This window comes from Protopterus annectens, chromosome 1.part1 (genome assembly GCF_019279795.1).
Source record: "Protopterus annectens isolate FY-2018-M chromosome 1.part1, PAN1.0, whole genome shotgun sequence".
Lineage (NCBI taxonomy): Eukaryota > Metazoa > Chordata > Ceratodontiformes > Protopteridae > Protopterus > Protopterus annectens.
Window position 1 is genome coordinate 1,105,007,968 of NC_056726.1, and position 13,597 is coordinate 1,105,021,564.

The 13,597-nt window shown below is 39.1% G+C and overlaps 1 protein-coding gene across 1 annotated transcript in view; it reads left to right on the forward strand.

The window, feature by feature from the left end:
* Window positions 1-1,074: 1,074 nt before the first annotated feature.
* LOC122809041 (gastrula zinc finger protein XlCGF57.1-like) overlaps window positions 1,075-13,597 on the forward strand; it is a 150,794-nt gene continuing 138,271 nt past the window's right edge. Inside the window, exon 1 of the mRNA XM_044080255.1 lies at window positions 1,075-1,201. Within this exon, the coding sequence (XP_043936190.1) occupies window positions 1,190-1,201 (12 nt within the window). The 5' untranslated portion in view covers window positions 1,075-1,189. The remainder of the gene's footprint in view (window positions 1,202-13,597) is intronic.

Below are 13,597 nucleotides of genomic sequence, written 5' to 3' on the forward strand. Positions count from 1 at the left end.
CAAATGCCTATAGAATGTCTCACATGTCAATGTACCCAAAAACTTTGTTTTTGGGGGATAGGATTACATTGAAGGCTATGTGCTATCCCGATGTTGTAAGCACATCACACATAGCTGCTGTCAGCTCCCTGTCTAGGCAGTATTTCTAAATTATTAAGCTGCTCACCATCTGGCTGCATCGTATGCTGCAGCTGGCAATGTCTTATGCAATCAGCATATTTGCTTGCATGAGTGTAGTCATTAAAAGTAACAGTATAACATCCCTGTTATAATATTCCTTTCTATTATCCACCTGTTTTCATTTCTGTGAAAACTGCAGCTGACACTTCTACTCTTTTTCCAGCTGGCATATGGTACACTGAGTGTGAATGCTTGTTTTGTTTTTTCATTTGCATTCCACAATTAGGGCAGAGAAGATCCCAGTGGGTGCAAGTATTCCTTTGTATACATTTGTAGTTGCAGATGTACTGGTTCAACTTCACTGCAGCTACACTTCCCAAGCATAATCTGACCAAAGGGATCTTTGTAATAACCCAGTGTAGTAATATTCTTTTATTTATTATTTGTTTACCAGTGTAGAGAACTGATCTAATTGACTCATTTCCAGCTCAGCCCAACTCTACCCATTGCCGTACCCATAGCATTCACTGTATTAAGAATATCAGTAAATCTAAGCATATCTGATTTCAAACATTACTTCTATTATGTTGTTTGCTGTCATTTCAGATTCAGTAATAATATTTTAAAAACTGAAATGTTATACAGTTGTAGATTAATTTTGTGTTATTCTGAGTAAAATTTGCAACAGATTAGTATTTTCCAACTATTTGAAATGAACACAAAATTAGCTAAGAAGTGTAACAAGATCTGCACTGTGTGCATGTAGTAAAATCTGGTGTCACATTGCAAAGTGCAAGTTGCATGTGCCCACTGTCTCATTAATTATTTAGAAGGCCTCACATTTTGCTCCTCCTTTATAATTGTTCCTATTAATATTAAGTGGTGTTGCATGTCAAGAGGGGCATATTTTAATGTCACACAGGAAATTACATCACAGAGTTTAGTACCATAACAGAGATGCAGGAAAGTGTTAGACATTAAGTTATCTGCTGTTTTTGGTAACTTAATGCACAAGTAGAACCTTTAATCCCTGAATACAGCAGTGTTGTGACTTAAAAAAGATAACAACATGAAGTTAGAGGTAAGAAATGTTGGGCACATGCAGTATTGTTGAAGGGGACTGGTATTCTGTGGGTAAATGTTATTTGTTTTTCCTAGGTTTACTTTGCACAAGTAGCAGATTGTATCGCTGAATACAGAAGTTAGAAGTGGGATCAGATCTAAAATGCTAGAGAAAGAGCATGCTGACCATGCAAGGCACTGCTGCAGGGGAGCTGGTGTTCTGTGGGTAGATACTATGTAACAAACAGCAGTTTGTATTGCTGAGCCGTACAGTGCCATTACAGGGGAGCTGCTGTTATGCAGGTAGATACTATGCAATAAACAGTAGTTCTGTATGCAGATACTATGTAACAAACAGATGTTTGTATTACTGAGTAGATCGGGCTGATGTTTGTTTAGTGCTGAAACAAAGTATTAATGAGAGCTCTGGTAAGATTATAGGTTCATAGGTTAGTACTAGGCTAATTGCCCATTGTGGGCCATTTTAAGCCTAGCCAATTACCCCATGTGAGACTCAAACCCTGCACCTTGTGTTTGCCAGGTAAAAACCTTAATATTTATGCCATCCTCCCACCCTTAAAACACCTCTATCAGTCTCAAAACCCAGACCTTGTACAGAAATCTGTTGTCTTTGTGTTTCCAAACTTTGTAAGGATTGTGCATGTTTTACTATTAGGAGTGAGAAGTGAGTAACTGGAGCAGGTAAGAAATGCTGAATACACAAAGTAAATACAATAAATCAGTTTAGACTATGCGCATGGTGTGGTTACAAGCAATTAAAGTCTGTATATTATGATTGTAGGTGCGTCTAGTGTGTAAATCTAGTTATTTCTTGCTTAGTTAAGTTACTAATATATCAAATAGTAGCAAAGCACTTCTTAGAGTACAGTTCCATTTCCTGAAGGAATAAAAGATTATCACCTTCAGCACAAATAAACAAGCCCAACAAAGAAATCAAGTGACATATGATTGTAAACTAAAATCTCCACAAAATCCTGGCAGCAGTAGAATCTGCCAGAGTAATTTTCATTGTGTGTGTGTGTGTGTGTGTGTGTGTTATTAGTTTTTAGCCAAGTAGTAATTTTACATAAACGACTAAAACCAGTAATAAATCAGCAAGATGAGCACGTTCTCTTGATGAGTAAAGACTACTTCAAAAGTAAAATAAGTGTAAGTGTTTGCAACACAATTTGAAAAGCAAATGTCTTCCTGCATCAGCAAGGTGAAGGAAGACCAGGGCAGTAAGTAGCAATCCCTGTAGTCATCTTTGTTAGTAAAGCATCAGCTGGGTGTAAGCTTAACATTGGTTGATACAATCAATCCTGCCTGATGAAACCCACGTAACAGTGCAGGAAACAGTGTAAGATATTAAAACAAGTTTAGTTAACATAAATGGGTATTAGCTGAAGTGAGGTCTGCTCCTCCTCCTCCTCCTCAGGAAAGGAAACTTGATCCAGAGCTGTCCAGGCTTTGCACTGTGTTGCAGTAAAACAAGGGCAGTGTGTCAAGAGCCAAGCAGACTGTTAGAGATCTGCATCTGTAAAACTAATTTATTTATAGACCTCAGTCATAAAGGACAGAAACAGTTTTTATCCTTATTAAATGAAAACAGGACTTTTTCAGATCAAATGTGAGGTAATGGTTGAGGGTGTATAAATTTTATATCAAAAGGGTTGCCACCTCCTTGGTGCTAATAAGTCCTTGTCATGTTAGTTGTGGGTTCTTGGCCAGGAAGTGAAGCATTCTTATGTAACTGCTGTGTGGAAGCAGTATAATAATGAGAAAGTGGTGGTTTGACTACCTGTTTGGGGTGACAGCATACCTGTCAAATAACCAGACTTTCACGGAATGTCCATATTTTTGGACTGTTCTTCATAAAATGTGTAGTTTTCTGGCAAATAAGTTATAGGTTAGTACTTGGCTAACTGCCCTTGCGAGCCATTTTAAGCCTAGCCAATTATCCCTTGTGAGACTCAAGCCCTGTACCTTGTGTTTGTAAGGCAATCACCTTAACCATTAGGCCACCCCTTTGACTTTTAGACTTCATATCCATTAGAAAAAGCATGCCAATACATATCTTGTTATTCTAACATTTCTAAGTTTATAAGGCCAATATTTAAAATCTGCCTCTAATTTTCAACCTTTCTCCCCCCAGTTATTTTAGTCTTTGTCCAGATTTCTTGCAGTAACATTTTTAGTATGGGTGGCATGTATGGAAATCACCTTCTCTGTGGAAGAAGGTTTTTCTCAGACATGTCTAAGTGGAGTTTGCATGTTATTTGAATAGCTGTAATTAAACAACTCAGTCATTGCTGCTGCTGGGATTCTATTAAAAAAATAAGGAATTGTAGAGTTTGTATAGAGTTACAAGAGTCTGGCAGATAACTGTACCAATAAAGTTTGGTGCTAACTGTGAGAAGTGTGAGCATGGCCTTTTTTAGCTACAAAAGAAGATCCAGAGGACAGTTCACTTACTCCTCCTGGAGCATAGTAATTCACTGCTTATGAGCCAGGCTAAACTCTTTTTGTGAAGCGAGGCTACTTATATTTACTCTTGCCTGGAATCCCAGCCGTTGTAATTGTCTTGTGGTAAAGATTCCAAAATATGGGTACTCTGCCTGCTTGTCTTCATAGCTGTCAAGTGATGCATGTTTGTTTTTGTGTGGCGTGCCACCCAGATGAGGTGTTGGAGTGGCCATCTTCAGAGAACAAAGATTGTTTCTCAAAAATTTGTGCCCATTGTGTGACTCCGTAAATGTGATCTATGTAAAAGGGGCATGTCAAAGGTAAATGTTTGGAGTCTGGTCCCTTTTTAGCAGTAAAGGAGGCGGAATGGATTCAGTAATGAGGCTTGTCACACCTTTGTAACATTAACACAGTATATGATAAAAAAAAAAAAAACACTGGAAAAATTGAATGGCAAAGGGGAAGGAAGCCAACCCTGCATGACATAAAAAAAAAAAAACTGACAGTGATGTATGAGTATAATAAACCAAATAAAACCCTTTCAGTGAGAAATTAACACTTAAAGTTTATATAGAGAACAATGATAAGTTATAACAACCCCAAAGATCAGTTTATGTAAAAAAAAAACATATCAGATCTCCAGGCTGCATGAATTCTTTATATTTTGTTTAAAATGTTTATTCCTAAAGTAATTTTATAGTAACTGATTCATCAGTATATAGGGTAAGTTCTTTAGTAAAATTAGGAGTCACTAATACAGGCTGAGAACGCAGGATCCGTTTTAGCTCATTAAATGGTGTTTGTTTCAAGAGATCATTGTATATTAACAACTGCCTTCCTTTTCATGAGATCTTTTAAATGGCAAGTAGTGTTTGCAAATTTAGTCACAAACTTCCTCTAATATTTGCCTAAAGAAAGAAAAGCCTCTCCTCTGCTGCATTGGAGTATATGGGTAACTTTTTGTGGTCTATTTTTTCTAGTTACGCTCTTGCCACCCAGTTTACTTTTCTTTCTGAAGCCCACTTATCTTCTGGGCTGTAACAAATCCTTTACTTTAGCTAAGTGATATGCACTCGCTGAACAAATGACCATTTTATTTAGGTTTTCCCCAGCACGTTTGGAATGTGGCTTATTTTATCCATTAGAATTTCAAACAATGTTGCTGTGGACTGATATAGACCATCTGGGATTACAAAAGCTGATTTTTTACTTTGCAGAGGGGTTACATGGTAAATACCAATATCTGGTCGTCAAGTATCTGGCCATCTCTGGGTTCCCTATGAACTCATTTCTAGATATGGGATAGCCATCATGCTATGAAATGCTATTTAGTTCCCTAAACTCACTATAGAACCTAATAATTCCATCAAATTTGGAACACTTTTTTTCTGATATTAACACAAATCATGGTTAATTTTTTTAGTTCTTTATAGCTTTTTTTCCTATTTCTCCATCTCCCTCACTGTGTGCATCCTACCACCCATCTCGCACATTTCATCTGCATCACCTACAGCTTCCGAAACTCTCTTTCCTTCACTGTACAGGTTTCTGTACCATATAGTAGCACTGGTCACACCATTGTTTTATACACCTTACTTTTCAGCTTCTTTGGTATTCTTCTGTAACACACTACCCCTGACACTCTGTGCCAGTTGGCTGAAGCCCCTCTGATTTTGTCTTTGACCTCTTCATTCAGACTTCCCTTCTCCTCACCCACCGCTGTCAAGTATCTGAAACTGTTAACCGGTTCCACTGTTTTCCCTTGTGATCACCCCTATTTGCTGCCATGACTGCAATTCTATCTGTTTTCACTTTTATCCCCTGTGCCTTCAGTTCTGCATTCCATTCCCCTATCCTTTTCTGAACTTCTTGCTCAAGGTCTGCCTGTGATGCCACATTGTCTGCATAAAACAGCTTTGTTGATCTAACCCCTCTGACCTCTTTGTGAATGTAGTCCATTATCAGTGTGAATAGCTGTGGGCTGAACCCTTATTCTGAACACTGTACTTGTATATGTAAGCTAAATTCTCTGTGCAGTTGTTCATAGGTTTGTACTAAGCTAACTGCTCTTGTGGGCCATTTTAAGCCTAGCCAATTACCCCATACACAAATCAAACCCTGCAACTTGTGTTTGTAAGGTAAACACATTAACCATTATTCCAACCTCCTACATTATAATTTGGTTGTTGGCTGCTATTGTCTACCAAATGTTGTCCTTGCCATATGAGCTAGGTAGTGGCTAGAAGGAGTCTTCTACCAGGCTACCTATCTGATTAATACAGAATAAATAAAAATAAATACATCAATAAATTAAAAACTAGCACTATTGGGATGCTGTAGTCCCTGTGTAGATGTTCTCTCCTGCTTAGCTGTGCCATCTTTTCAACAATGCCTCTTTGTTTTGTAAAGGTGGTACTCTGGGAGGTTACATTGTAACATTCCAGCGCCATCAGTGCTGTCATTCTCTTCTGGTTTTGTACTTTTGATAAGGACTCTGGGAGGTTACATTGTAACATTCCAGCGCCATCAGTGCGGTCATTCTCTTCTGGTTTTGTACTTTTGATAAGGACACTTCAACTTCAGCTTGAGGTAGAAACAAGCTGACCTCTTCCATTTGAACTTCAGCTAGCTAGCTTGCTTAAGAATTTTCTAGTTCTTTCCACTGTTTAAGTACATCAATTCATCCCTTTACACTGCCTTTCTGTCTGGCTGTCACTGCATTTACAATCAGTCTCATTACATGGTCCCTGCCACTTGGTCAGAATCCATGGAGGGTACTCGAACTAATACCTGATCTAATTCTTAGCTGGTCATTTTTATTATAAACTGTCTCTGTTCCTTTACTATAGCCATAAACCAGCTTTAATCTGTCCCTCTAAAACAGCACCTCACTTTATTTGGTCCTCTGTTATCACAGGGCAATTAGCTGCCTGATGAACAGCATTTACATATTTAGTTGTTAGGACTATTTGGATCTATCTTACCTTATTATATTACCCAGGATTATTGCTGCTCAGAGAGCATCTGGTTTGGCACTGGGCAGCAATGCTGGTTAGATTAGCTGCAGATTATATCAAGTAATTACCCTTCCCTCATCCAGTTACAAAACATCCTCCACTTCTATCTTTTCAAGTACATATTAGAACATGCAGCCTTCGATTTGTACTTTCCTGCTATCTCTGCATCCATATTGAAAAGACAAATACAGTATGTGAGAAATGAAGTTAAACATTGACATTGGAGGCTAGACTATCCTGTACAGACACAAAAAACAAGAGACTTTCCTGTACAGACACAAAAAACAACAGACAGGTTATCAGTGACTTTTACACATCACTCACCGGACTCACAAAGGACCACAAACATAGACTCACATATGCAGATGTGCTCACATGTAACTTACCCAAACCTCAAAGGCCAGTCAGGCACAGTCCTCAGAAACTCCACATGCACAGAAAAAAGACAATTCCCATCACAACTCATAAAGCCATATCTCAATGTGTCTCAACTACCAAGCCCATAAGGTAAAACACACCACAACCCAATATTCTGGTCATTGGAGACTCATTGTGAGACACACTAATGTCCTTCTTACTAGCTTGGATAAGGACAGGTTACAATTAATTGCCTGCCAGGGACCAGGATTTGCCAGATCACTTACCCCTAAGCACCAGTATGACTCAGTTACAGACCATGAGGGTGTGAATGACCTTAGCTGTACCTCCTTGGACAATATGAAGAGAGATGCGATTGAACTCTCAGAACGTGTCACAGGCAGGTATGAGCCTAGCACTGAGGATTCTATAATACCAGCAGAAAATGTTCAACTTTAATAGTTGGCTTATCTACTGGTGTCATTCCAAAGTGGTCCAGCACTTATCACTCTGGGAGGACATGGGTGATGGGCCACACTACTTTGCCAGGGATGGTCTTCACCTGTCACTTCTAGGCATTTGTATATTGGCCAAAACATTATCCACCCCTATAGTGTATTTTTTAGGCATTGCCAAACAGATAAACCTTCAAACATAACAAAAGCTACTCAGGATAAGCTAAAAGTCTTATTACTCAGTGCTAGGAGTCTGAACAAGAAACTGCACTCCCTGGAAACTCACCACACCCTGGAGAATGCGGACATCTGTGGAGTTACTGAAACATGGTTCAAAGCCACCAAAAGCACTCTGGCAGTGCTTTGCTATAACACCTTCCATGCATTATGATCAGCCACTGAAATGAAAGCGCAAAAGAAAGAGATGTAGCTATCTACATAAAAGGTAAACTGAACTCAAGACTGGTCAAACAATATGACATGCTTGAGTTACTCCATGTCCAACTAACTAAGGGAAAATTCCATTACTATATTCTTGCTAGCCACAGGTCCCCCTTTTTGAACCAGGAAATCCATGCATCACAAAAAGCTGGAATCACTCATCATCCAGCCAAAAAACATACTTGTGGGTGATTTTAAGTACCCCTCCATTAACTGGGAGGCATACATGACCACTAACATGCAGGCCCAAAGATTTTTGACTTTGTAAATTCAAATGCCCTAGTCTGCACTCCTACTAGGGGAACAAATATCCTAGTTGTAGTACTCCCAAATGTGAGAGAGTGCTGCACCCCCCTAATGTCACAGAGCCATCTCCCTTGAAATAAAGGGAAAACTAGTCCCTCCCCAATCCTAAAAAACTTTAAGAATTTCTCTTCGGTAAGTTACCTTCTATTAAGAGATGGCATAGCTAGTTTCCAAACTTTCCCAAATCTTGAAAATACAGAAACATATGCAGAAGCATGCACAAAAATGCTGTATGACCATATAAACAACAGCTTAGAAACTGCAGTAACAGACTGAAATAAACCCAGGTCAAAACAGAAAAACAATCCACCCTGGTGGATCCTAGTATTAATAGTTTGTACAACAAAAGAAAGAAAATCCAGTGAAGATGTAAGAAGGAATGTGAGCCAGAGCAAACAATTCTTCATTAGTCTAATCAAGTGACCAAGGAGCTAGTCAGGTGTCTGAATTCAGAGCAGACATTGAAGTAAAACTAGGGTGGTGCCGTGGTGCAGCGGTTAACACTGCCAGCTCACAGCAATAGGTTGTCCATTTCAATTCTTGGCTGGGTGTGGTCTCTACGAAGTCTGCATGTCGTCCTTGCATTCGCATGGGTTTCCTTCATGTTTTCTCCTTTCCTCCCACATTCCAAAGACATGCGTCTCGAGGCCTCCACTGAAAATAGGATCTGTTCTTAGTTGGACTTTCCCCGTCAACAAATGTTAAATAAATAAACTAGCCTCCAAAGCTAAAGATAAGCATAAGGCGTTTGCCTGTACTCAGCCCAGACTAATAATCATGTACAGTGTGTGCCATTTAGCATGTACTTGACTAGGCACTTACAGCAGCTGGAGCAATCTGATAGGCTCCTCACAAAGAAACTACAGGGTGTAAACATAGTCAAAATAGTCTTGAAGCCTGCTGGAGAGGCAGATATGTGTTTCAGAGATTTCCCCTTATTTGGAACAGGATTCCTGTTCACATTAAGCAGAACCCTTTCTTGGCCCTCTTCAAATGCAGTTTCGATATCCCATTATGGTCTGGGACTGTCTGTAAGGCGTAGGCACAAATTGGGTAACATTGGGTATATTGGCTAGGCTTGTAAGGAGTCTTAAGTCATTAACCTAATATTATATCTCTCTGCATCCCTTTTCAGTTGTGTCCTCTTTTCTTCTCAAGGTTCCTTAGCAAGTAAAGCATCTCCTCCTGCTTTGCCTGATACATGATCGTTAAACTTGGGTAACTCAGTTGCAGCTTTTGGTTGTTCTTTAATTATTAAGTAGGGTAAAATGGACCCACTTTTTACCATCTGCATCAACAACTTTCCTTAGCATGGATTTCTAGTTCATCAATCTGTGTATGGTAGAATTATTTCTGCAATTATTTGTCTTTAAAACACTGACATAAGTGATACAGTACCTTGACATAAAGGGAAAACCTAGTAACTACCTGTTTAAAGATAAGCACTCCACTCTGGAGCACAACTGCATGAATTATTATTTTTTATTTATTTATTGACATTTGTTAACCGGGTTGGTCCAACTGGGCTTGAAGCCCATTTTCAGTGGAGCCCTGAGGAGAAAAGCTCCAAAAAAACAGTTACGTGAAAAACATATCGCAGTTAAAACATTTTTAAGCACATACATATATGAGAGATAGTACAAAGATCAAAATAAAAACAAAATAGACAGCTTACATGATACAACAGAAACACAATATTTGTACAAAGCAATCATGTATCTACAAGACAAAATTATGCCTGTTAATTGCTAAAACGCAATTGCCATTGGCTAACAAGCATGGAGTTGTGGGAAATGAGACGAGCGAGGGAGAAAACTTAATTAGTGATTTAAGGAGAGTGAAAGGTGCTTACATTGGGTCGTGGCAGGGACAAGTCCTGGAGTTGAGCATAAGGTTTTAGTTCATTTTTAAAATGTAATGCATGGGTGATGGAACTTATGTTTAATGGAAGTTTGTTCCAAGCAAGGGCAACAGAATATTTATATAGTAGTTTGCCAGCTGTTTTCTTGGTTTGTAGATGTTGGGTAATTGCTGGTTAGAGGTACAGAGGGTCCAAGTTGGAGTATAGGTAGAGATAAAGGATGAAACAGATGGACAGGAAGAAGGTTTGTAAAGCATGTTGTGCAGCATTTGAAATTGAGATAGTTGGAGTTCTCGGGGGAGCTCAAGCCATTGGAGAGAGTTTAGAGCAATACAGTGATGAGCATTGTAAGGAGACTTTGTGATTAATTTAGCTATTTTGTGGTGAGTTTGTTGGAGTTTGTTCAGGGTTGTAGTTTGGATGCTGGTGAGTACTGGGGCAGCATATAGGAAGGAGGGGAAGGAGGAATGCTTTTGCTAGTGTGAGTCTAGCATTGTGGGTTAGAAAGTTTTTATTACGATACAGTAGCTCAATTTCCGGTGTGTTTTTTTATACACTGGAGTAAGTGCAGGTTAAATTTCAGTTCATTATCAATTATGACTCCAAAGAGTTTTGTATGGGTATTGGGTTGGATAACTGTGTTGTTAGAAGACTTAATAGCAAAGGTAGATTTATGGTTAGTAAAAGATCGGGGGAGGAAGCGTTTGGTCTTTTTAGGGTTGAGGATGAGTAAGTTATCAGACAGACACATTTCTCAGTGGATAGAAAGGCATTTTGGGTTGGGGTGTGGAGCTCGGCCATATTGTTAGAGATGGAGATAAGTGTAGAGTCATCAGCATATTGGGTGAGAGAGGATTGTTTGCAGGATGTGTAGAGATCATTGGTGAAGATGTTGAATAGAAGGGGGCCCACGATGGAGCCTTGGGGTACCCCAGTCGGACAGGAAGGAATGGTGAAAAGGATGACGGCCATTTGACAGACTGCTGCCTACAGGACAGACAGCTAGTGAACCAGGCCAGGGAGGAAGAAGACAGATTAAGGTTAGCAAGTTTAAGTAGCAATAGAGGATGAGAGACTGTATCGAAAGCTTTGGAAAGGTCAAGGAAGAGGTGGGATATGAGTTTGTTGTTGTCGGGGGCTTCTGCTATGGTATGAGTGAAAGATAGGAGGGCAGTGGTTGTGCTATGGTTGGGATGGAAGCCATGCTGAGTGGGAGTAAGAAGGTTATGCTGGAGGAGGTGGTTTAGAAGCTGAGACTGAATGCATTTTTCAAGAATCTTAGAGAATGGGGTAGAATGGCAGTGGGTCGGTAGTTGGCAGGGTCTGTGGACTTCCCACCTTTGTGTAATGGAATAGTGAAGAAGGTTTTCCACAGGGTAGGCACAGTGGATTCACAAATAGATCTGTTGATTAGTATAGATATAGGATAGGTAATAGATTCAGCAGCAAGTTTGAGGAAGGTAGGAGGTAGTGTCGGTAGATGGAGAACAGGCTTTGAGCTTAAGAAGAAGAGACTTGATGTACAAAGTAGAAACAGGATGAAAGGAAAAGAGAGTTTGGTTTGGAGAGTTAGGAGGGGTAGGTACAGCAGTAGTGCTCGAGTATGAGAGAATGAGTTTTTGGATGGTTTCAATGAAGTATTTATTGAGGAGGGTAGCAGTTTTATCTTGTCAGTAACCTTAACACTAGCCTTGTGTAGTAGCTTTGTTTCTGGAAATCTGGTAGCATAGTCCACTGCTAATGTCATATACTCATACACATTACTAGATTTAGTTACAGAACATGTCTTTATTGACACATAAATATTGCCCTTTTGAAATGCCAAATGGCCACTTCAGTGAAAAAATTGCTTGGCTGTTATCAGGGATTTCCCATTTTTCTCCACAGTAGTGCAGTCTTGGAGTTGGTATGTTCAGTTAGGGGGAGTGTGGGGGGCACAGCACCCCACTATGTAGGGTTTGAAAGTTTGGTTTCTTTGTCTTTGGCCGAGCAATTATTTTTTCCCTGGGAAAAAATTCACTGAAGTGGACATTCACCATTTCAAAAGGTTGATGTTTACGTGTCGATATATTTGTGCTTGGTTACTTTGTCTTTTGGCATCATAATATAGACCCAGATTTTATTAATACCACCAGCAGTACATTCAAATTGAACTTCTCGGGTATGTGTAGAAATCAAGAGACTTTTATATCTGGGATGGCATGTAGTTTCCTGGCATTTACAACAAAAAACACTTTCTATGTCTTTATAGTACATTATGGTTAAATATTATGACACTAAGGTTCACTGCTCCTTTAGTAGGAGACTCAACCTTAACAACACTTACAAGTTACAATAAATTAAGCAAGTTTAAGAATGCTTAGATGTTCACTATGCTATTAACATTGTGTCTGGTGCTATAGTAGCACTGAACAAGGGTATCTAACCATAAGTAACAGCAACAGAACATGAAACTGGTTAATTTCAACTCTGGTTTTGTCTGCTGTCTGTATTGCACTTACTAAGAATGCATTTGTTTACCAGCTGCTTGCCTTATACAGGGAGTACATAAAGATGTACAAAGGTTCCCAAATGCATTACCAGCTTTCAAAACCAGCACAATACTTTTTTAATGTTTCTGTAGCCAGTAGTATAAGGAGCAGACAAATCTTCATGCATTATAAAGAATTGTGATCAGATCTTTGCAACACATAATTGTAAGTTATAATTGGAGATTGTAACTGTAAGTTACCAATTATAACTTGTGTTCTCAACATAGATGCCAAGATTTACAGCTACAGGTGTTACAAGTGAATTTAAGGAAGTTACAAGTGGTGAATGGATCATAGTCTCTGATTATACCGGTTCAGCAAAACCTGCCTGATACCCTTGACCTTACAACCTACAACTTACAAGTATGGTCTACCTTCATTACTAATGTTCTCTAACATTTTGCTACTCATAATTAATCCACAATGCCTTCCTTTTGTCCCACAGAACAGGGTATTTTGTAACTCAGAATGAGGGTAAAAAGTTATCTGAACAGCCTGCTCAGTGCTTTTCACTGCAGTGTTGGCTAAATCTTTCTTGCCCTACTTGTAGCATCACCTTTCCATATGTATTTTTTACATCTGTGCCTTATGTGTAAGTACACTAACTACTTGTAGCATCACCTTTCCATGTGTATTTTTTACATCTGTGCCTTATGTGTAAGTACACTAACTACTTGTAGCATCACCTTTCCATGTGTATTTTTTACATCTGTGCCTTATGTGTAAGTACACTAACTACTTGTAGCATCACCTTTCCATATGTATTTTTTACATCTGTGCCTTATGTGTAAGTACACTAACTGCTTGTAGCATCACCTTTCCATGTGTATTTTATACATCTGTGCCTTATGTGTAAGTACACTAACTACTTGTAGCATCACCTTTCCATATGTATTTTTTACATCTGTGCCTTATGTGTAAGTACACTAACTACTTGTAGCATCACCTTTCCATGTGTATTTTTTACATCTGTGCCTTATG